General features: G+C 35.9%; 1 protein-coding gene across 1 annotated transcript in view; it reads left to right on the forward strand.

Moving 5' to 3' along the window:
• Positions 1 to 367: 367 nt before the first annotated feature.
• The window catches only part of CENPK (centromere protein K), a 39714-nt gene continuing 15863 nt past the window's right edge, over positions 368 to 24218 (forward strand). The window contains exons 1-6 of the mRNA XM_008049778.2: positions 368 to 450; positions 3616 to 3621; positions 7588 to 7592; positions 7705 to 7858; positions 9441 to 9497; positions 14845 to 14917. Coding sequence (XP_008047969.1) covers positions 7742 to 7858; positions 9441 to 9497; positions 14845 to 14917 — 247 coding nt within the window. The 5' untranslated portion in view covers positions 368 to 450; positions 3616 to 3621; positions 7588 to 7592; positions 7705 to 7741. The remainder of the gene's footprint in view (positions 451 to 3615; positions 3622 to 7587; positions 7593 to 7704; positions 7859 to 9440; positions 9498 to 14844; positions 14918 to 24218) is intronic.

The raw sequence follows: 24218 nt of genomic DNA on the forward strand, positions 1-24218 counted from the left end.
CTATAACCGACATCAGACACATGACATAAATTAAGAGCATATTTGTTGAATAAATGAATATATTTTAGAACTGTATGGGTACTTTTACTTATTTCATGAGTATTAGACTGTTCCCAGTTAATAGTAGGAGTTTCTTTAAGCTGATATGGCATAATGTTATTCCTAAATAAAGTGATGTTGTTGTTCTTCAATAAATGCTTGAGTATTGTAGTCCTAACTGGGAATCTCAAAAAATTCTTCTCTTTCCAGAGAGATAGGCTTATGAATACAAAATGTGAGAAGGAGATAAAGGTACATCTTTTAAGCATGCGGACTTTTTAAAAAAAATTTTGAATTAAACAGTAGAAATTTATTTCTCAGTTCTGGAAGCTAGGGGTTCAAGATCAGGGTGCCAGCATTTTCTGTTCTGGTGAGGGCCCTTTGCCAAGTTGCAGACAGCTCATTTCTTGTGTTTTTACATGGCAGAAAAAACAAATCCTTAATATTTCTATTCTACTGCTACATTGAATTTCCAAGCCAGCTAATTTCTTGAATAGCTGTCTGCACACGTGCAGACACGTGTGCAGACATATACACACACATAATTTTGCATTACTTGTGCATATTGATTATATATTTTAGTGGTCAGTATTTTACAAAGTTGGGAAAGATTAATTTGTATTTAATTTCTGATTTAAGATAAATTAGACATATTCATATAAAGTTTTGCTTTTCTGCTTTAAAATATTCTAAATCATTAATGATTTGTTTTGGCTTTGTGAACTTAAACTATATCTTATGAGCATAAGAGGTAAGATGTTTAGCCTTGTAATTGACATTCATATTGTTAATAGCTAACACCAATAAAGCTCTTTACATGCTAGGTACAATTGTAAGAACTTTATATGTATAAACTCATTTAATTGTCATAACAACCTTATGGAATATGTAACATTATTAACTTCATTTTACAGATACAGAAATTGAGGCACAGAAAATTCAAGTGACTTGTCCAAGTTCCACAGCTTGTAAGTATCAAAGCAGTGATTTAAAGCTAGACTGGTTACAGAATTCATACATTTGTAATTTTTTAAATAAATAATGAAGGAATAAGCATATTTAGGTAGACTTATACAAGCATATCTCTCTGTAGGATTATTCCTGGGACTAGAATTTCTGGATTAAAATAAATGTATTTAATTTTTTTATGGATATTACCTATTATCCTACAAAGTAGTTGCATGACTTTTGTTTTACATGTTTCTCAATATTGTTTCTTATCAAATTTTACATTATTGCCAGTCTCAATGAAAAATCATACTTGTGTAATTTTCAGTTTCGTAAATTATGTGTGAGATTAAGAATGCATTTTTTCTATATTTAAAAGGTAATTGTTCTTTTTTCTTTGAATTCTTTGTGTCTTTTGCCCATTTTATTTATTTATCTATTTATTTATTTATTTATTGAGTCAGAGTCTTACTCTGTTGCCCAGGCACAGCCTTAACCTCCCAGGCTCCGGCGATCCTTCTATCTTAGCCTTCCAAATAACTGGGAATACAGGCAAGCACCACCACGCCTGACACATTTTTTGATTTTTGTTTGTTTGGTAGAGACAAGGTCTGGCTATGTTGCTTAGGCTGGTCTCTAACTCCTGGACTCAAGCAAGGCTCTTTTCTTGCTCTCGCTAAGTGCTGGAATTACAGGCATGAGCCACTATGACCAGCTTTCCATTCTCATTTCCATTGGATTATTTTTGTTATTTGCCTTTTTATTATAAAATGTAGACACAAACCTATACAAAATAAATGTAAGTTCATGAATTATCATAAGGTAACTTACCACCATACAAGTCAAGAAATAAAACTTTGATAATCATTTTGGAGGTCTTTCCATTTGGCCCATCTGTATCAACCCGTCGTTCCTCTCTTCCCACCTCCCTCCACAAGTAATTGGTGTCCTGACTTTTGTGGTAATAATTTTTTAGTTGGTTTTTTTGTTATATATTAGGTTTGTTTTTTATTATGAAGTTTTAGCCATTCTCATTATACTCTAAGAATATTAGGTCTTGGGCTGCCATATATATTAGAAATGTTTTTACTAAGTTTGGGGGTTTTCAGTTTTAACCTTTTTGGTGAGATCTTTGTCCATGCAGAACTTAAAAATCTTTATGTAGAGATTTTACTTAGTTTTGCTTAGAAAGGTATTTTCTAATTCAAGATTTTAAGAAATTCTCCATGTTTTCTTTCTGTTTTTTTTTTTTTAATGATTTCTGTTTTTAGATTTTTTGAGGAAATGAGGAGTGATGCAAATATTGAGATATGAATCCAGAGCTTTTTCTCCCCAAATAATATTCAGTTTGCTAAAAAGAATGAGAGAGATATATATGGGCTAAAATATATAGGGGAAAAAAGCAGTACTATATATAAAATATGTTTCCATTTGGATTATTATTTTTCCCCTTGATTTGTGTTTTCATCTCTGTTACAAGTCACATGTCCATGCATGTGAGTCTAGAAAGTCAAGAAAGACTTTGTATTGTGTTCTGTTGTTCAGTTTGTCTATTCATGTGCCAATTCCATAGTCATAATTAATACAGTTACATAAGAAGTTTAGTACCTGGCAGGGCAAGTTCGCTTATCATAGTTTTCATCAGGGTCTTGGCTGTTTATATCCTTTGTACTTACATATAAATTTTAGAATTTATTTGTCAAATGCCATTGAAAAAAAGAAACTGAAAGTTTTAGGATTTGTACAATGTCCGCTTGTATACTTAATCCTGAATTGTACCCCACATCTTTAAAATAAAATAAATTTTAAAAAACGATTTGGTTGACCAACTTGGGGAGAATTAACATCTTTGCAATATGAGTCTTCCATTCTATGAACTTGACATAACTTTCCATTTATTTATGTCTTCTTTAAAACTTATCTGTTAATTATTGATTGAACAATATAAAACTTAAAAGTTCCATCTGAATAAAAATTTTGGAGGGGAAGTATTCTGGTTATGTTGTGGGGTAGATGTCATCATCATTCCTTATTGTTCTCGCTGCTTCCTTAAAATTGCTCAATTTTTATCTCATGCCACCACATTATACTACCTACCATTTTTTGCAGGAGTCATTTTTAGCAAGATTGTGTTATTCAACCTCATTCCTTGATTTGTAGCTCCTGGCTCACTGTTACTTTTTGCAGTATTACTATCATAAATATCATAAGTACTACTGTCATAATCTATAAGGATACTATATCATGAAGTACTACTTTCATAATCTATAAGGTTATTAAGTTATTTAATATCCTTGTAGATGATCCTTTCAATAACTTGAACTCTCTTTTTCTTGACTTTCTCTCCTCTAGTGATTATATTCTCCATTTTATCTTAGCTACTCACTTCTGTGGTCATTCTTTCACTTTGTCTGTGTCTGTACCTGTGCTACCACACTATAGAGCAGTGGTTTCCAACCTTTTTGGCATTGGGGACTGGTTTCAAGGAAGACATTTTTCCACAGATGGGGTGTGGGGATATGCAGTCAAACCTTGCTGCTAATATTAATCTGTATTTGTAGCTGCTCCCCAGCGCTATCATCACTGGCATTAGATTCTAATGATTAGAATCTAATCATCAGCCATTAGATTCTCGTAAGGAGTGCATAACCTAGATCCTGGCAAGTGCAGTTCACAATAGGGTTTGCACTCCTGTGAGAATCTAATGCAGTTGCTGATCTGAGAGGAGGTGAAGCTTAGGTGGTCGTACCAGCGATGGAGAGTGCCTATAAATGCAGATGAAGCTTTGCTGGCTAGTCCTGCTGTGAGGCCGACCCCTGCTATAGAGGCAAACACACAACCATGCTTTGGTGTCAGTTTAAACTTGTGACTACTAATCTCAATGGGCCTGCAATGCTACACAGTAATCCTATAACATTAACCTCTCCCATTCTCATATATCTATTTTATGTATTTCTTTTCTTCTGCTCTTAAACTTCCAATACTTTCTCCTCATTACCATTTACAGCTGATGACCTTAGTTACCATTTTACTGAGAAAAGAGAAACAACCCACAAGCTCCTATCAACACATCTGCTCAATTATCTGAATCTACACTCTTGATATGAATGGCTTATACATTTATCTTAAGCCAACCTCTCTACTTTTGTGCTAGATCCCATTCTTCATTCTTTCCTTTCTCTCCTGTATCAGCAGTATTTTCTTCTTTTACCATATCATATAAAGATGCTGTATTTTCTCCCATCTTAAAAAAAAAAAAGTCACTTTAAACCCCATATCTTCCCCTTGCTAGTAACCTTATTTCTCTCTTTTCCTTTAGGAAAAAAATTCTTAAAAACATTTTATATACTGAATATTTTCAAATCCTTCCGTTCTCTCTCAAGTCCACTCCAAGGCTTTCACTCTTACCATTCTATTGACCTGCTCTTATAAAGGTTAACAGTGGTGTCCATTTTTGTGTTTACTCCAATAAAATTATTGTGATAAATGTCCCCAAAATATAGAGATGTAGACAACCATTTATTAAGCTCATGGATTCTGTACATTAGGAATTTACGCAGGACATGGTAGGCGCCAGCTTGTCTGCTTCACAGTGTGTGGGGCTTTGGCTAGAAGATTCAAAGCCTTGGGACTGAATCACCAGAAAAGTTATTCATGTGCATGTCTAGGAATTGATGTTAGCTTTTAGCTGGGAACCTTAGTACCTTGCCACATGGACTTCTCCATGTGGTGTCTTCAATTTGTGCTAGTTTGGGCTTTCTCACAGCAAGAGTGTTGCATGAGTGAGTGTTCTGAGAGAGTCAGATGTAAGCTATACTGCCTTTTATGATCTGGTCTTGAAAGTCATGTGATGTCATTTCCATTGTATTCTGTTCATAACAACAGTTAAAGTCACACTCAGATTCACAGGGAGGAAAAAGACTCTGCCTCGAGGAGTAGTGACAACCTAAAATATTGCTGTGACTATTTTTGGGAAATATGATCTGCCCATCCATATTACTAAATAAATTATCAATTATCAATTTACTTGACCTATCTCCAGTGTTTGACGGTTCATCACTCCTTCCTTGAATACTTTCTTGGATTTCAGGATATCTTACTATTGATTTTTCTCTTACCTTATTGGGTGCTCCTTCTTGGACTATTTAGAAGATTCTTTCTCACCTCTACAATCTCTCTGGGTCTGGAGATCTTCTCATTTCTAGCTGTACACTCTCCTTATTTCACCCAGCCTTATGGCTTTAAGTACAGTTATATGTCACTTGACAATGGGGATACATTCTGAGAAATGCATCATTAGACAATTTTTGTTGTGTGAAAATCAGAGTACTTACCCAACCGTCGATGGTATAGCCTACTGAATATCTAGGCTGTATTATATAGACCATTGCTCCTGTGCTACAAACCTGTCCAGCATGTTACTGGACTGAAAATGGTGGACAGTTGTTAATAGAATGATATTTGTGTGTTTAAACATATCTAAACATAGAAAAGATACAGTAAAACATATGTTATGAAAGGTTTGAAAAATGGAATACCTGTTAGGGTACTTACCATGAATGGAGCTTACAATACCGAAGTTGTTCCATGTGAGTCAGAGATAGTGAGTGACTGTGAAGGCCTAGGACATTATTGTATACTTCTGTGGACTTTGTAAACACTTTACACTTAGGCTACATTAAATGTATTTTAAAATGTTTCTTCAATAATTATCGACTTTAGTGTACTATAACTTTTTTACTTTATAAACTTTTAATTTCTTAAACTTTTTGACCCTTTTTTTTATAATACTTAGATTAAAACATATGCATTGTACAACTATACAAAAGCATTTTCTTTTTTATGTCTTTATTATATAAGCTTTTTGCTATTTAAAATTATTTGCATTTATTTTTAAACTTTTCTGTTAAAAACTAATACACAAATACACACATAAGCCTAGGCCTTTACAGTGTCAGGATGATCATCAATGTATTAGTAGGCAATAGGAATTTTTAAAACTCCATTATAATCTTATGGGATCACTGCCATATATGTAGTCTGTGGTTGATCAAAATATTGTTATGCCTGGGTGCAGTGGCTTATGCCTATAATCCAAGCACTGGGAGGCTGAAGCAAGAGAATCCCTTGAACCCAGGAGTTCGAGACCAGCCTGGGCAACATAGTGAGACCTCCTCTCTACAAAAAATAAAAAAATTAGCCTAGTGTGGTGGTGTACATCTGTAGTCCTAGCTACAGAAGGATCGCCTGAGCCCAGAAAATCAAGGCTTTGGTTAGCCATGAGGGTGCCATACACTTCACCCAGGGCGACAGAGTGAGACTCCTGACTAAGAACAAAAACAAAGCATCATTATGCAGTGCAGGACTCTTATCTGTGTGATGATGGCTCTCAAATTAATATCTCTAGTTTGAAACTTTCCCTTGAACTATAGAAATGTATGTCCAATTGTTTAATCAGCAATTATCCTTATAGATACCTCAAATTTAGTATGTCTTAAACTCAATTCTTTTTTTTTTTTTTTGAGTTGGAGTCTCACTCTGTCTCCCAGACTGGAGTGCAGTGGCCGCTCCTGGCCACCGCAGCCTCGACCTGCAGATCCTTCCGCCTCAGCCTTCCGAGTAGCTGGAATTATAGGCACGCACTACCATGCCTGGCTGATTTTTTGATTTATTGTAGAGATGAGGTCTCGCCTGCCCAGGTGGGTCTTGAACCCGCAGGCTCAGGCAATCCACTCACCTCAGCCTCCCAAAGGCGCGGGATTACAGGCTGAGCCACCGAGCCCGGCTTAAACTCAATTCTTAATCAGCATTCCTCCCATATTTTGCCAAATCTGTTTCTTTCACTGTCTTCCCCATCTCAGTAACTGACGTCTCCATCCTTCCAATTGCTTAGGCCCAAAGTGTTTTAGTAATACTTGACTGTTCTCTATCGTTGACACTCTATATACATACTGTTAAGAAATCCTTTTGGCTCTATCTTGAAAATATATCCAGAATTGGACATCTTATACTGCCTCTGTCAATATCTTGGTGTACAGTCTTGCTTGGTTTGTTGCAATAACTTTCTAACTAATTTTCCTGCTTCTGTCCTTATTGGCTGTAGTGAACCAGAGTTGTACTATTAAAAATATTTTTCAAATAATATCATTCCTCTATTTCAAACTTTCTAATTGGTTATCATGTTAGTCTAAGCTCTTAAAATGGCCTACAAAGTCCTTATAATCGCACCACTTCTTTCTGGCCTCATCTTCAACTCTCTGCCTTACTTAATCTGCTTGTCACATTGGCTGCTTCACTGTTCTAGGAACATAGTAGTCATATTCTTGCCTCAAGGCCTTTGCACTTGCAGTTCTCTCTGCCTGGAGCCTCTTCCCTTCTATGTTTCCATACCTCAACTTGCGTATCTCCATCCATCATTTCTTTTTACTCAATTGTCAAATTGTCAGTGACCTTATTTCACATTATATTATCCCTGTTCTAGCATTCCTATGTTTTTTTTTCTGCCTTTTTTCCATGGCATTTATAAATCATTTTATATACTATACTATTTATTTTTTGGTTTATTGTCTATTTCCTTAATTAGAATAATCTTTATGGTAGAAGAGGTGTTTGTCTATTCTGTTCACTGCTATATCCTAAGTGCCTAGATGAATATCTGACAGGTATTCAACAAGTATTCAACAAATACTGCTGAATTAATAAATATTTTTACTTTAGTTTTTCTTATCATAAAGCTAAGAAAATCCCAAAGCATATGTCAATGGATCAGCAAGACCTAGATCCAGATAGTACTACAGATGTGGAAGATGTTATAAATACTGAAGAAGAACTTATTAAAGAGTGTGAAGAAATGTGGAAAGATATGGAAGAAGTAAGTATCAAAAGATCAAAGTAATAATAAGTTAATATAAGATTTAAATCAATTTCAATCATAATTAGACTTAGGAAAGAAATGATTATGCTGTTCACAAAAGCCATTATTATGTATGATAAATATTTATATAGTTTTTAAACCTGTAAGCATTCATTCAAGAAACTTCATACTAGATGAGCTATAGAAAGAAAAAATTATGACAGTCCCTGCCCTCAAAGAGATTATCATCTTTTGAAAGCACAGCCGTTACATTACAGTGTAATATAATATTAGAAATGTTGTGTTGGAAATGTAAAGTCTACGTTTAGGAGGAATACTAAATACAGGCTGAAGGGGATCTTGAATTGCTTTCTAAAAGGGGCAATTACTGATGTCATTTCTAGAGGATAAATAGGAGTTTGCTCTAAAACTAGGAGAGATGTACAAAGCAGAAAGAACAAAATATGTAAAAGTTGGGAGAGTTGAGCGTGTTTAAATAGAATATTATGGACAATGTAAATTAGGACAAGAAGGACTTCTGAGTTAGATTGGAGAGGTAATTGGGCTAGAACATACAGGATTTTATTGAATATACTATAAGGAACCATTAAAGGATTATAAGTATGTAAGTGACATGATTAAATATGCAGTCTTAGAAAACTACTCTGGTGACTTTGAAGAAAATGGAGTGTGAGGAGTGAGTGAGGTAGAAAGAACATTTATAAGGCTCTATAGTAGTCCTAGTAAAAAAGTAATGAAGGTTTACATACTGTCATTGCAAACATAAGAATGGATTCAAGAGATATTAAGGAGGAAGGACCAAAAGAACTTAGAAGTTAATTGATGTGAAATGGAAGGGAAAAATCATAGTTCATTTCAGGTTCCTGGTTTGGGCCATTGGGTAGTTGGTGGGGTTATTTCCACAAATAGAGAATATAAAAGTGGAAAGAAAACATAATTATGATGGAAAACGTGAATCAATTTAGAAAATGTTTGCCAGCCATAGTGGCTGATGCTTGTAATCCCAAGTGGGAGACTGAGGTGGGAGGGTTGCATTGGGCCCAGGAGTTTGATGCCACAGTGAGCTATGATTGTGCCACTGCACTCCAGCCTGGGCCAGAGTAAGATCTTGTCTCTAAAATCTTGAAAAAAAAAAATTAGAAAATGTAGAGTTTGAAATATGTATACTTTTTCTGAATTAGTGAGAGAACTGCTTTTGGTTCACTATATTATGCAGTGGCATGGTTACAGCTTACTGTAGCGTCGACCTCCTGGGATCAGATGATCCTTCCACCCCAGCCTCCCAAGTAGCCGGGACTACGATTTTTAAAATTTTTTTTTGTAGAGAACGAGGTCTTGCTATATTGCTCAGGCTAGTCTCAAACTTCTGAACTCAAGCATTCCTCTCATCTCAGCCTCCCAAAGTGCTGGGACTACAGCATTGGACTTTTAGAAAGTGAGGAATTTAAACTTGCATATCAGATATTTGTATATTGTCTTAGAGAAGTATTACATTGGATTGGTACAAAAAGGATGGGAAAGGGAATTGTCTATAACTTATAGTATGTGATTTACTTTTTTTTTTACTTTTAAAATCAAGTGTCAGAATAAATTATCGCTTATTGGAACTGAGACACTCACTGATTCAAATGCTCAGGTATGAATCTTTATTTCTTCCTAAAAATAGGTAAGTGGAATTCATTGTACTTTGGAAACAAAAACTTACTACTCTTTCTGCTTTGAGTTGAAAGAAGTATTCTAAAATCTTTTTGTAAGAAGCTGTTATAAATAAGAGAGCATTTTCTTTATTCTTTGCCTTTTAACAGCTATACCTATATTTAACAACTGAGTGAATTGTTTGTTGATTGCTATTATGATAACTTGTTAAAAATTAGAACAAAGACTATCCTACTTTGTGTTAGATATAATAGCTGCAGATATTTTACTATGGAGAATCTTAATTGATTTTACCCTATGCTTAAAAAAGGATTGACATATCCATTATAGTCATCAGAGAATTGCGGTGTTAGTTTAGGAGTAGATTAATGAATCTGTGGAACAGATTGAGAATTAAAATACAATTGACACTTGAACAAAATGGGGATCAGGGGTGCCAACTTCCTGTGAAGTTGAACATTCAGGTATATCTTTTGACTCCCCAAACTTAACTACTAATAGCTTACTATTGGCCATAAGTCTTACTGATAGCATAAGCACATATTTTGTATGTTATTTGTATTATATATTCTTACAATGAAGCTAGAGACTTGAAAATGTGATTAAGAAAATTATAAGGAAGAGAAAATATACTTACTATTCATTAAGAAGAAATAGATCCTCATAAAGGTCTTCGTCCTCATCATCTTCACATTTGAGTATGCTGAGGAAGAGAAGGTGCATAAGAAAAGCCACATATAAGTGAACCAATGCTGTTCAAAAACTCATGTTATTCAAGGGTCAGCTCTGTAGTAGTTGCCTCTTATCTATGGGGATATGTTCTTAGATCTCCAGGGGAAGCCTGAAACCACAGATAGTACTGAATCCTATGTGCATGTTTTTTTCCTATGCATGCATACCTATGACAAACTTTATTTATAAATTAGGCACAGTAATAGATTAACAGCAACATAAAATAGAACAATTGTAACAATATACTCTAATGAAAGTTATGGGAATGTGGTCTCTCTCTCTCTCCTTTTTTTTTTTTTTTTTTTGGAGTTGGAGTCTCACTCCATCGCCCAGGCTGGAGTGCAGTGGCACACTCACAGCCAACCCATCGTTGACCTGCTGGGCTCAGGCAATCCTTCCACCTCAGCCTTCCTAGTATCTGGAACTATAGGCGTGCGCTACCACACCTGGCTAGTTTTTTTATTTATTGTAGAGATGAGGTGTCACCAAGTTGCCCAGTCTGTTGTGGAATCCATGGTCTCAGACAGTCACATCACCTTGGTGCTGGGATTACAGGTGTGAGCCACCATGCCTGGCCAGTGGTCTCTCTTAAAATATTTTATTATATATAATATTTTCAGAATGAGATTGACTACAGGTAACTGAAACCACAGAAAGTGAAACTACAGATAAGGGGGGACTACTATATAACAAATGATCATTTAAATCTGTGAGAAAAGGATGAATTAGTTAATAAGAGATAGTGATACAAGTAGATATCCATGTGGAAGAAAATACAATTGGAGCTCTATTTTTCATTATATACAGATTGAGTATTTCATATCTGAAATTCTTAGGACAAGGTATTTTGGATTTTTTCAGATTCTGAAATATTTACCTACACTTACAGGTTATGCATCTAAAATCTGAAAATTTAAAATCCAATTGCTCCAATGAGCATTTCCTTTGAGTGTTGTGTGGGTACTCAAAAAATTTTGGATTTTGGAGCATTTCAGATTTTAGATTTTCTGATTTGGGATGCTCAGCCTGTAAACAGACATCACAGTTAGAGTACCAAAATAATATTTTAGAAAAGCTAGGAGAATATTTGTGCAAACCAGTGACAGGAGAAAACTTGGATAATAATAGAAATCTAGGCATAAAAGTTAAGTGTATTTCGCCATATAAAAAGTTAAAAAGCATTTTAGTGATAAAGACACTAAGGACAAAGTCAAATATATAGTTCCCCAAAACTGGTGGGGCTATCTCAAAAGACAGAAGTGCCAAGCTGAGGATACTGTTGCTTTCCATATTTAGTATCATAAAGAACAATGGCTTTAATTTATTGTAAAAATATAAAAATTAAAAGTTCATGAATATGATAGTACTGAGTTAAAAATGAGAGAAAGAAAGGGAAAAATGAATTTATTACTTTTGGAGATGCTTGTTACACTAGATCCATGGTATAAAAATATAAGATATAAAATTAAGTCATCTGTGTCCATAAAAAATTGTGATTCTATATACCCTAATATATGGGATAAAAGTGAATATTATACTTGCAAAAATGTTATATAGTGAGTATACTATCATCTTGTTTCTTTTGGAAATGTAGTTCCTGCATTGTAGAAATTGAGACCTACTGAATCAGAATCACTAGGGATTGGGCTGATAAGCTTCTTGAATTATTTTCATGCACTGAACAAACATTGACTTTAGGGGAGTGCTTATGTAGTTATAAACATGCAATGACTTGAGATAGTTAAAAATATTCAAGACTCACAATATGTGATTTCCTGTTGAGGGTCCCCAAGACAACTCACAGCTTTGATGTTTTTCTAGGAAGACTCACAGTACTCATATATAGTATACTCATAACGCAAGGATACAGAATAAAATGAAGAAAGGGAAAAGAAGCATAGGGTAAAATCCAGAGGAAACCAGGCACAGACTTTCAGGATTTTTCTCCCAGTGGAGTCACACAGGACCTGCTTAGTTCTCTCAGCAATGAACTGTAACAAAACGTATGAAATGTTGTCTACCAGGGAACCTCATTAGAGACTGTGTCCAAAGTTTTATGTGGTAGTTGGTCACACATGCACCCTTTTCCCAGAAGGTACCAAAATACCAGACTATCAGAAGGAAAGCAGGTATTCAGCATAAACCGTATTCTTTACACAACCAGATTAGGGACACTGAGCCACCCTTACTAGTTTGGTTGATGGGCACCATCTAGAAATCAAAATTCCCAGATGCTGGCCATGGGCCAATGTTGCAATAAGGCCTTTCTAAGGATAGCAGTCTCGGGCTTGCTCTTCAGCACACTTACAAACTTCAAAACTTCAATATTAAAACCCAATCCATTTTCTAAAGCAAGAAATTAGATACTTTAATTGAAAAACTGGTAGGATTTCTCAAATTTTTGTGTTTAAATTATTTTAGAATTACTAGTGTTATTTTCTTCTAAAGAAAGGAATGTTTAATTTTATAACAATATAAGAAATATTGTGATGCTTGCCTTGTAGGACTTTGGCAAGCTAAGAGCTTTGTTTTATCAATATAGTATGAGATTGAACTGTATGCAATTACTGTGTTTTTTAGGTTTAAAATGAGGCCTGGCATGATGGCTCATGCCTATAATCCCAGCACTTTAGGAGACCAAGATGGGAAGATTGCTTGAGCCCAGGAGCTTGAGACCAACCTGAGCAACACAGACCTCATCTCTACAAAAAATTAAAAAATTAACCAGCCATGGTGGTGCATGCCTGTAGTCCCAGCTACTGAGGAGACTGAAGGAGGAGGATTCCCTGAACCCAGGCCATAGAGTCTGTGAGTTCCATGATTGTGCCACAGCACTCTCTAGCCTGGGCAACAGAGTGAGACTCTCACTCAAAAAAAAAAAAAGATTATCAATCATTTTGCATGTTTTATATGAGCAAAAGTGATATGGATTCATTATGGTTACATGATTGATTTGCCTAGCTTAAATACTACTTTTTAAAAATGTGTTATCTTTTCCTAGTAATAATAACATTTGTAAATCATGTTCAATGTAGTCCACAAATAATTTTTTTCACATTCTTATTATTTAATTATCTGTTTAAAAAAAAGTTAAACTCTCCCTTGGTAAAGATTTTAAATACCTGTAAACGCATTTATATATACACACTTTTTTTTTTACCCAAGAGACAGGGTCTTACTCTCTGGCCCAGGATGGAGTACAGTGGCTTGATTCCTTGAACTCCTGTGCTCAAGTGATCCTCCTGCCTCGGCCACATAGTACAATGCCTGGTAGATTTTTGTTTTTAGTTTTTTGAGAGCCAGATCTCAGTGTTGCCCAGGCTGGTCTTGTCCTCCTGACCTCAAACAATCTTCCTACCTCAGCCTCCAAAGTGCTAGGATTATAGGCATTAGCCATCATGCCCTGCCCATTTTTGTGTAATTCTATAAAACTTTCAAAGAGATTTGTTGTTGTTGTTGTTGTTCTGATTTTTTTCTTTTTCTGAATCAGGTTCTTACTCTCTTGCCCAGGCTGGAGTGTAGTGGCCCCATCACAACTCACCACAGCCTCGCCCTCCCGGGTTCAGGCAATCCTTCCGCCTCAGCCTCCGCAGTAGCTGGGACTACAGGGTTGCACTACCACACTTGGCTAATTTTTTGTATTTTGTATAGAGACGAAGTCTTGCTCTGTTTCCCAGGCTTGTGTTGAACTCCTAGGCTCAAGTGATCTTCCTGCCTCAGCCTCCTGAGTAGCTGGGACTTCAGGCGTATACCACCATGCTTGGCTTCTGATATATTTCAACAAGCAATTTTAACATACTACTGTGCCTTACAAAAGACAGTATTTAGTTCCCTTTTAGTGTACATACTATAGTAATAGCCACTGCATTTTTGATTTTGTCTTGTATCAATACAATTATAAATAGAAGATAAAGAATGGTCTGAAATTTAATTATAAGCCTCCATAAGTTCTAATTTTATTGTCTACTCAGTCAACAGATTTTCACGTAGGTTTGTAATTATCAAAATTAAAATGACTAGAGTCACCTGATACCAAACACATACCCTAATTTATCTTTGACTAAGGGTTACACAGTTTACAAACTATTGTGCAATAAATATGGTTTTTATATGTGGCTTGTTGAATGAGTCTCATTTTGTAATTGTCTCTATATAGGTATTTAAATTTTTTTTTACTACTTAAATAAAAACATTTTTTTCTGAAAGGACATAGAGAGGAGAAAGAACATATTAGAAGCAAATTTGTCTAAAAAATTGGCAAGAAATGACATGCTTTTTTATTTTAAGATATATTTCTTTAGGAAATAAATTTAGTGTATATTAAGTTCTTTTAGTTTGAGTGGTAAAGAAAAATTTATCATTTTTTAATATGAAATTTATACTGGTATAGCATGTAATTTATTAGTTATAATTAGTAAAGTTTAAAGCAGAATTCTGTTTGTAGTGATAATTTTTTATAGTTTAGGAGTGACTATTTTGTTAGCCATGTATATTAGGAACTAGTACTAAATAAAGTGTTAGTACTAAGTATGTCTGTATTTTATCTATGAATAGGTATTAATATTCTACAGAAAACTTTCTCTCTTTTCTTGTAGCTATCATTATTAATTATGCAAGTGAAATGTTTAACTGCTGAGCTCAGTCAATGGCAGAAAGAAACACCTGAAAGTAAGATTCTTATTTGTACATTTGTATTATTTTGTAAGCAAAGTAATGGTAAAATAATTTAATGATTTTTTAAAAAATTACAAGATCCATTTGGCCTCCTTTAAATTTCCTAAATTTTATTTATATTACTGGGAAATCACTCAACTTTTTTCTTTCTAGGTAATATTTTGTGCTTTTATTATTATAGATAAATATGCTTGTCATACATTACATTGTAATAATCTAGATTATGAAGAGATTATCATAACCATTTTATCCTCATAGACACTGCATTATACTCAGTAAAAATGGTAAATTGTTTCTTAATGAACGGAACGCAGTAAAAAAGTTATTTTATTGTAGCCACTTATTTACAAAAGGGCCATGTAGTTTCTGTGAAGTCCCCTGTTTTGTCTACTTGGAGCCAACTATATTTTTGTCTTTAGTTGTAAAGTAGAAGATGCAAAAATCTGTAGCCAATCAATAATCTTAGCTAGATCTTCTGGTTAACTTGTTGCTACTTCTACATCAGCACTTGCTGCTTCACCTTTTATGTTAAGAAGATGGCCTCTTTCTTTTTTCTTTTTTTTTTTAATTTTTGATTTTAAAGTTGTGGAGTACAATTCAGGGTTAAGTATACAAATGTTCATTATGCAGGTACCCTGGTTGATGAAGTCAACCCCGCTCCCCTGGCAGATTCCCACTATTGCCAATCCTTTTCTTACGGTTTTATGGTAATTGCTCAAGGTCTGCTTATGAGTGATAACATGTGATACTCAGTTCTTTATTTCTGTGTATTATAGATTCTAAGGCCATCCAAGTTGCTGCAAAGTTCATAATTTTGTCCTTCTTTATGGCTGCGTAATATTCCATTGTGTATATGTATCACTTTTTTTTTTTATCTAGTTCTCTTTCAATGGACAGCACGGTTGATTCCATGTTTTTGCTATTGTGACTAATGCTACAATAAACATGTGTATGTAGGTTTCTTTTTCATAGAGTGATTTGAGTTCCTCTGGGTATGTTCCCAGTAGGGGAATTGCGGGGTTGTATGGGAGGTGGATTCTGGGAATCACCACTCTGTTTTCCACAGAGGCTGTACTAGTTTACACTCACAGCAACAGTGTAGAAGTATTCCCTTTTGGCCACATCCTCTCTAGCATCTTGTTTTTTGAGTTATTGATGATGGCCATCCTGACTGGAGATAGGTGTTATTCAGTGTGGTTTTAATTTGCATTTCTTTGATGACTAGTGAGTCTGAGCATTTTTTCATGTATCTGTTGGCTGCTCGTATGTCTTTTTTTGAGAAGTATCTCTTCATATCTTTTGCCCACTTTGTAATGGGGCTGTTTGTTTTTTTCTTTTCAGCATGTTTTAGTACCTTGTAGACCCTAGATGTTAGACTTTTGTCATATACAGTTGGGAAATATTTTTTCCCAGTTTGTGGGCTGTCTCCCTGCTCTCTCAATGGTTTCTAGCTTCTTTCTTGAAACCTCATGAACCAACCTCTGCTAGCTTCAGGCATTTCTTCTGCAACTTTCTCACCTCTTTCAGCCTTCATAGCATTGAAGAGAGTTTAGGCTTTGGTTTAAGGGAATGTTATGGATGGTTTGATCATTTATACAGACAACTAAACTTTCTGTATATAAGCAATAAGACTGTTTTCCTTTTTTTTTTTCTGGCTGTCTGGAGTATATTTTCCACTTTGAATAAGACAAACAGTTACAGAATGTCAGGAAAGCTCACAGAATGGGAGGGACTTCTCCATCTGAGCTTCACAGTACTCTAGTCCCCCATGGGTAATGGCCTACCCATGTGAGCTCTACATGCCTACAGACAAACCATTTCTGAGATCTCATTCCCTGAAGGCAGCATTCAAGACCAGTTTCTAGGGTGGCAAGGAACCCCAGCCCATCTGCCTTCATTTGCCCCAAGGACAGATTTCACACTGCAGGCAGCTCTGGTTTGGGCAAGTTCCTGTTGCTGAAAGAACTTTTGAGTTCTGAATACAACTGGCCTCTGGCAAGGGGAGGAGAGTCGAGCAGAGCCTTATTGTCCTGGTATCCCCCTCTCCCCACATGAACATCTTGGGCAACAAAGAGGTCCGCCATTCCTGCAGCACTGCCACACCTACAAGGGGGCCCATCCCTTCTCCCCATCCCCACTGAGTGCTCACAGCTGGGGATTGGAATGCAAAGCAGCCAGTTCTAGTTCATGGGTGAAATGTTGCTTTGGAAACTTTGAGTTCTGAGCATGGACAGTGTCAGACAAGAAAAGGAGAGGTACAGTACCCCTGTCTTCCTGACAACCTCTGTCTTCCTGTGTGAACTATTTTGCACAATAGAAAAGGCTTAAGCTTTCCCAGCGGTGTGGCCCCAGTGGGCAGGGGACCTTTTTCCAATGGAGTAGGCAATTGTGCCTGTGACAGGGAGCTGGAGAGCAGCCCAGTGTGACCTAGCCCTCCCCAACCAGCTTTAGCCCCCACCACCTTTGAAATCCTGGGGACCTAGACTGGGAGTTCCCATAACTCAATTCATTGGCTAGGTCATCTGCACACTTCCCTAAGAAAACAGAAGCCAAGCAAGAAAATCCACAGCCACCATCACAGCTGACTGTTTCCTCTAAGTGCCACCTCCTGACTGGAAGCCAACCAGCACAGCCCATTACAATATCTGTTATAGTAACACAACTTCTGAGAAGGAGATAAGAAAAAAGCCCATGCTGTGTACATCTCTCAGACCAATCCATAGACTGAGGCATCAGAGCTTCTCCAGAGGATCCTCCAGAGACATGAATAACCAGCTCCCCTTATAATTCAACCCCTGTGTCTTTACATCATAGGATACCTTACAGGGACCTTCCAGCACCATCCAAATGGTGGCAGCCTCCTAGGGCAGCTAGACCCAGAAGAGCAGCAGGACCCACAGTAGTTGAGACCTCACAGGATACCACTCTCAGGGGAATAGGAATGCAACTCAACCTCTGTGTGATAAAAAAATAGTAATAAAAATACAAAATAAATCTCACAAAAGTCCACCCCAAATGTAGCTACCTTATCTAACTAAAAAAACAACAAAACAAAAAGATAAAAAGAGAAGACTCTGTCTTCACAGATTAGGAAGAACCAGCAAGAAATACTAGTAATCACCAAAGCCTTAATGTGTTATCACTCACAAAAGGACCTCTTGGATCACAAGCAGTGGAACCCATCCAGAACGACCTGTCCCTGATGACAGACATAGAATTCAGACTACGGGTGGCAAAAACAGTGGAGGAAAGCCACGAGAAGATGGAAGCACAGATTACCCAGCTAATGAAAGCAGTGCAGGAAATAAAAGATGAGCTGGGCAATCTAAGAAATGTCCAATCTGAACTCCTTGGATTTCAAATAACAGTGACAAATAACAATGACAAACCTGAGCACGAGAAAAGTCCAGGCAGAGGAAAGAATATCAGCTTAAGGATAAAACTATTGAACTCACCAAGTCTGACAAAAATAAGGAGAAAGGGCTCAAGAAGAATCAGCAAAGACTACAATAGGTTTGGGGTTATGTAAAGAGATCAAATCTATGGCTGATTGGTGTCCCTGAGACAAAAGAGGAAACTGAGAACACCCTGGAATAAGCCTTCCAAGAGGACATCCAAGAAAATTTCCCCTATTTCACTAGAGAGGCAAATATACAGACGCAAGAGATTCAGATAACTGCGAGGTATTATGTGAGAACACCATCCCCAGGGCACATAATAATCAGTCTCCACAAGGTAAGCATGAACGAAAAAATTCTGAAGGTGGCTAGAGAGAAGGGACAGACCACTTACTGAGGAAGACCCATCAGTATTGCAGCGGACTTCTCAGCAGAAACCCTACAAGCCAGAAGGGACTAGGGTCCCATTTTTAACATTCTTAAAGAGAAGCAATTTCGGCGAAGAATTTCTTACCCCCACCAAGCTTAGCTGCATTAATGAAGAGTCAAAATTCTTCTCAGACATCTAATAGCAAAAAGAAAATACCACCTCTAGACCAGCCCTTGAGGAAATGGTTGAGAAAGTTCTATTCACAGAAATAAAAGTATGGTTCCACCCATTACAAAAGCACAGGCAAGCACAGAGTTAATAGACCATACAAATCAACCAGAAGCCTAAAAAGCAAAGCAGCTTCCTAATAACAATATGACAGGAATATAACCTCACATGTTAATAATTAAGTTAAACATGAATGGACTGAATGTGCCACTCAAAAGGCATAGAATAGCAAATTAGAGAAACGATCCAACCTTATGGTGCCTTCAGGAAACCCATCTCACTGCGAAGACACCTACATGCTCAAGGTAAAAGGCTAGAGAAAGATCTTGGCAAATGGAAAACAAAAAAGCAGGAGTAACTATTCTTATAGCAGACAGACAGACTTTAAGCCAATAAAAGGTAAAAGGGACTCTACGTAATGATAAAAGGCTCAATCCACCAGCAAGAATTAACCCATCTTGAAAATATATGTACTCAACATAGGAACACCCAGATTTATAAGACAGTTGTTAATTAAACTAAGAGAGAACATAGATAACCATACAATTATAGTCAGAGACTTTACTACTCCAGTAACAGCCATAGACATCAAGGCAAAAACTAACAAGGAAATCTGGAACTTTAACTCAGCACTTGACCAATTGGACTTAATAGATATACAGAACTCTTCACCCAACAATCACAGAATATACATTTTTCTGATTAGCACATGGAACATACTACTGTCACAGATTTTACTTCAGGTTTTTATTACCAATCCATTTGGGCTTTTTATCTGTTGACAGCAATGGGGTTTTTTCGCCCCCTAATTATAGAAATTTCAAACTTAAAGAGTAGTTAAGAGAATATTATTACAGTTAACACCACTATACTTAGAGTCCAGCTTTTACAGTTAGCAGCGTTTTCCAATCCTGTTTTGGGTTTTTTTTTTTTTTTTTTAAGTGGCTTAACGTATATACATTTGCTATCACACAGTTTCTTTAGGACAGGAGTCTGAGGACATTTATAATCTCAGTTTCTGTGAGTTGGAGTCTGGACACAGCTTAGCTGGTCCTCTACTTAGGGATCTCAAGGCCACTTGATAGATTCTCATCAAAGGCCTAACTGAGGAAAGATCTACTTTTAAGCTTTCTCAGTTTTTTGGGGCAGAATTCATTTTTTTGTGACTATAGGATGTATGGTAGCTTCATTCCATATTTTGGTTCTTTCTGTTGTTCTTCCTTCCTGACCTAAAATTCCTTCTTTTATTCCTTCTGTTTCAAAACCTTCTCTTAGCCAATCTTTTTAGAGTTGATCTGCTGGTGACAAATTCTCTTAGTTTTTCTTTGAGAATGTCTTGATTTCATTCCTGTAGGATACTTTCACTGGATTCAGTTCATGGTTACTTTCTTTTAGTGCTTGAGAAAAGGTGGTCCACCTTCTTTTGCTTCTATTGGTACTGATGAGAAATATGCTATAGTTCTGATGACTTTTCCTCTCTAGGAAAGTATTGATCATTTTCTGGCTATTGTCAAGATTTTCCTTTGTTTTTAACTTTCAGAAGATTAATTATGATGTATCATAGAAGGGATTTCTTTGGGTTTATCCTGTTTAGGATTCACTCAGATTCTTAGATATGTGTGTTTATAACTTTTGCAAAGCTTGAGAAATTTCAGTTATTATTTCTTCACTTATTTTTTCTATAACCTCCACCCTATTTTTTTTCTCCTGGAATTTCAGTAACATGAATGTTAGCTCTTTTTTTTATAGTTATACACAAATCCCTGCGTGTCCATTAAGTTTGAAGTTTTGAAACTTTTTTTTAGCTGTAATAAAGTAAACATAAAATTTTCCCTCTTAACCATTTTTACATGTATAGCACAATAATGTATATGTTAAAAATGTGTAGTATATTCACATTGTGCAATCAATCTCCAGAACTTTTTCTTCTTGCAAATCTGAAGTCTATACACATTAAGCAACAGCTCTCCTTCTCCTCTTGCCCTAGCCCTTGACAACTGCCATTTTTATAAATTTGATTAATTTGGATAAGTCATATAATGGAATCATATAGTATATTTGCCTTTTTGTGACTGGTTTATTTCACTTAGCATAATGTCCTTAAAGTTCATCCAGGTTGTAATGATCAGAATTTCCCTTTGTTTTATGATTGAATAATAATATTCCATTATATGTATATTCCACATTTTGTATATCCATTCATCTGTCAATGGAAATTTGGATTACTTTTGCCTCTTAGTTACTGTGAATGCTGTTATGAACATGGGTGTATAGATATCTCTTTGACACCTTGCTTTCAATTATTTTGGATATATAATCAGAAAGGAAATTAGTAAATCATGTGGCAGTTCTATTTTTAATATTTTGAGGACCATTATACTGTTTTTCATAATGGTTGCACCATATTACCATCCCACCAACAATGGACAGTGGTTTCAATTTCTCCACTTTTTTTTTTTTTTAAAGAATAAGGGTCTTTCTTTTATCACCTCGACTGGAATATAGTGGCCTGATCATGCTTTACTGCAGCCTTGATCTCTTGGGCTCAAGTGATCCTTCTGCCTCAGTCTCCCAAGAAATTGAAACTACAGGTTCGTGCCACCATGCCTGGCTAATTTTTTGATTTTTTTTTTTTTTGTGGAGATGCTGTCTTGCTTTGTTGCCTAAGCTGGTCTCAAACTCCTGGGCTCAAATAATCTTTTCACCTTGGCCTCCCAAAATCACCAATGTAATGGCATTAAGAGATGAGGCATTTCGGGTGTTATTAGTGACCTTATAAAAGAAGTTGAAGGGAGCATCCTAGTTTTTGTTGTTGTTGTTGTTGTTTTCTTTTCCGATTTTGCCTCCTACCTCTTGAAGACACAACAAGAAGGCACCGTCTTTGGATGTTGCTATCTTGGTCTTGCATTTCCCAACCTCTAGATCTGTGAGAAATACATTTCTGTTACTCATAAATTACTTAGTCTGTCACATTTTGTTATAGCGGCACAGACAGACTAAGACTCTATCCTAATGGTGATGAGGTGGTATCTCACTGTGGTTTTGATTTTGATTTCCCTAATAAAAAGTGATGTTGAGCATCTTTTTATTTGCTTCTTGGCCAGTTACATATCTTCTTCGAAGAAATGTCTGTTGAAGGTCTTTCAGTCAAGTTTGTTTTTCTGTTGTGGACTTGTGTGAGTTCTTTATATACTCTGGGCATTGACCTTTTTAGATATTGATTTGCAAATATTTTCTCCCATTTCAAAGATTGCCTTTGCACTCTGTTGATTGTTTCCTTTGATGCACAGAAGTTTTAAATTTTGATGTGGTCTAGTTTATCTACTTATTCTTATATTGCCTGTGTTTAGGTGACATATCTAAGAACTCATTGCCAAATCTAGTGTCATAACATTTTTTCATCTGTGTTTTCCTTTGAGAGTTTTGTAGTTTTGCTATTAGGTATTGATGTTTGATCTACTTTAAGTTAATTTTATATGGTGTTTGGAAAGAGTCAAACTTACTCCTTTGCATGTGTACATCAAGTTTTCTGAGTACTATTAGTTGAAGAAAAAATTCATTCCTCATCAAATTGTGTTAGCACCTTTGTCAAAAATCATTTGGCCACATTTGTGAGAGTTTATTTCTAGGCTCACTATTCTATTTCACTGGTCTGTATACCATTACCACATTCTTTTGTTTATTGTAACTTTGTAGTAAATTTTGATATCAAAATGTAAAATTCTAACTTTGTTCTTTTATAAAATTGTTTTGGCTGTTCAGTGTCCCTTGAGATTCCATGTGAATTTTAGGATATATTTTTCTAGTTATGCAGAAATGTCCTTAGGATTTTGATAAGGATTGTATTGAATCTGTGGATTGCTTTGGGTAGTATTGATGTCTTAATAATGTTAGTTTTTCAAATCATGAGTACAGAATGTTTTTCCATTTATTTTATATATTCCTTAATTTCAGCAGCATTTTGTAGTTTTCAGCATATGTCTTTTGCCTCCTCAGTTAAATTTATTCTTATGGATTGTATTCTTTATGCTATATATCAGTGCATTTTTAATTTTTATTTTTCTTGTTATTATCATCCCTTAACATACGTCTTGTGCTGGTAATACTGAGCATATAAGCTGCCCTGTTCCTAATTCCTACCTGTCTTATAGGGTTGCTGGTCCCACAGGCTGCCACACTGGAAAGATTTTTTAAAATCTTTATATTCTTAGAATCTATGCTATTATATATATATTTTTTGAGTTGGAGTCTCACTCTGCCGCCCAGACTGGAGTGCAGTGGCTGCTCCCGGCTACTGCAGCCTCAACCTGCTGGGCTCCGGCAATCCTTCCGCCTCAGCCTTCCGAGTAGCCGGAACTACAGGCGTGCTACCACGCCCAGCTGATTTTTTGATTTATTGTAGAGATGAAGTCTCACTGCCCAGGCGGGTCTCAAATCCGCGGGCTCAGGCAATCCACTCACCTCAGCCTCCCAAAGGCGTGGGATTACAGGCTGAGCCACCGAGCCCGGCTCATTATATTTTTTGAAATGACTATTTGAATGCATGTTAAAATGCTGCTCTTGACCACAGTGGCCATAAGGGAGACTTTTTATTTATTTATTTGAGAAAGCAAGATTTATTAAGAGGACAGAAAAGCTCCCACAGTGGGAGGGGACCCGAGGGAGACTTTTTAAACTTTATATTCTTAGAACCCTTCTCATTGCATTTCTAGAAATGATTTACTAGCCATACTGGAGCTGCCTGCAATCGGTACTTATATAAGCCTGCCTGCGTGTCAGAACACCTGTCAAAAGCTCTTTCCTGTTAGAAGGCTCTTTAGAGTAGTAGATAATTTTGAAAGTTTTCAGTAGTATATTATTTGAGAAATTTCAAATAGTACTTCATTAGGAAAGAAAATTTTTTAGCACAAGGATTGAAATTTTGCTATACAAAATTAAGATTTATTTCTATTTATCAGATTGGCAAAAGTTTTAGAGTTTATAATACCTTTTGCTATTTTTTCTTTATCACCCATAAAAATGTTTTTACAAAGGAGTCTGATATCCTCTATTAAAATTCAAAATGTACCTTTTATTCTGTGAAATTCCATTTCTGGGAATCTGTTCTGTAGAAAAAGCATCACTACATAAAGATATAAATAAAAGTATGAGGGGAGACCCCCCCAAAATCGGGAATTTATTTATAAAAAGTTGTGTATTTATTCTTGCATGTTTAGACTTTAGCCACCTTCAAAGTACTCTCCATTTGATGTAATATACCTATTGAATCACTTTTTCCACTGCTCAAAACAGTTTTTGA

The sequence above is a fragment of the Carlito syrichta genome, unplaced genomic scaffold (assembly GCF_000164805.1).
Source record: "Carlito syrichta isolate Samal-C Ts95f unplaced genomic scaffold, Tarsius_syrichta-2.0.1 Scaffold136712, whole genome shotgun sequence".
Classification (NCBI taxonomy): Eukaryota; Metazoa; Chordata; class Mammalia; order Primates; family Tarsiidae; genus Carlito; species Carlito syrichta.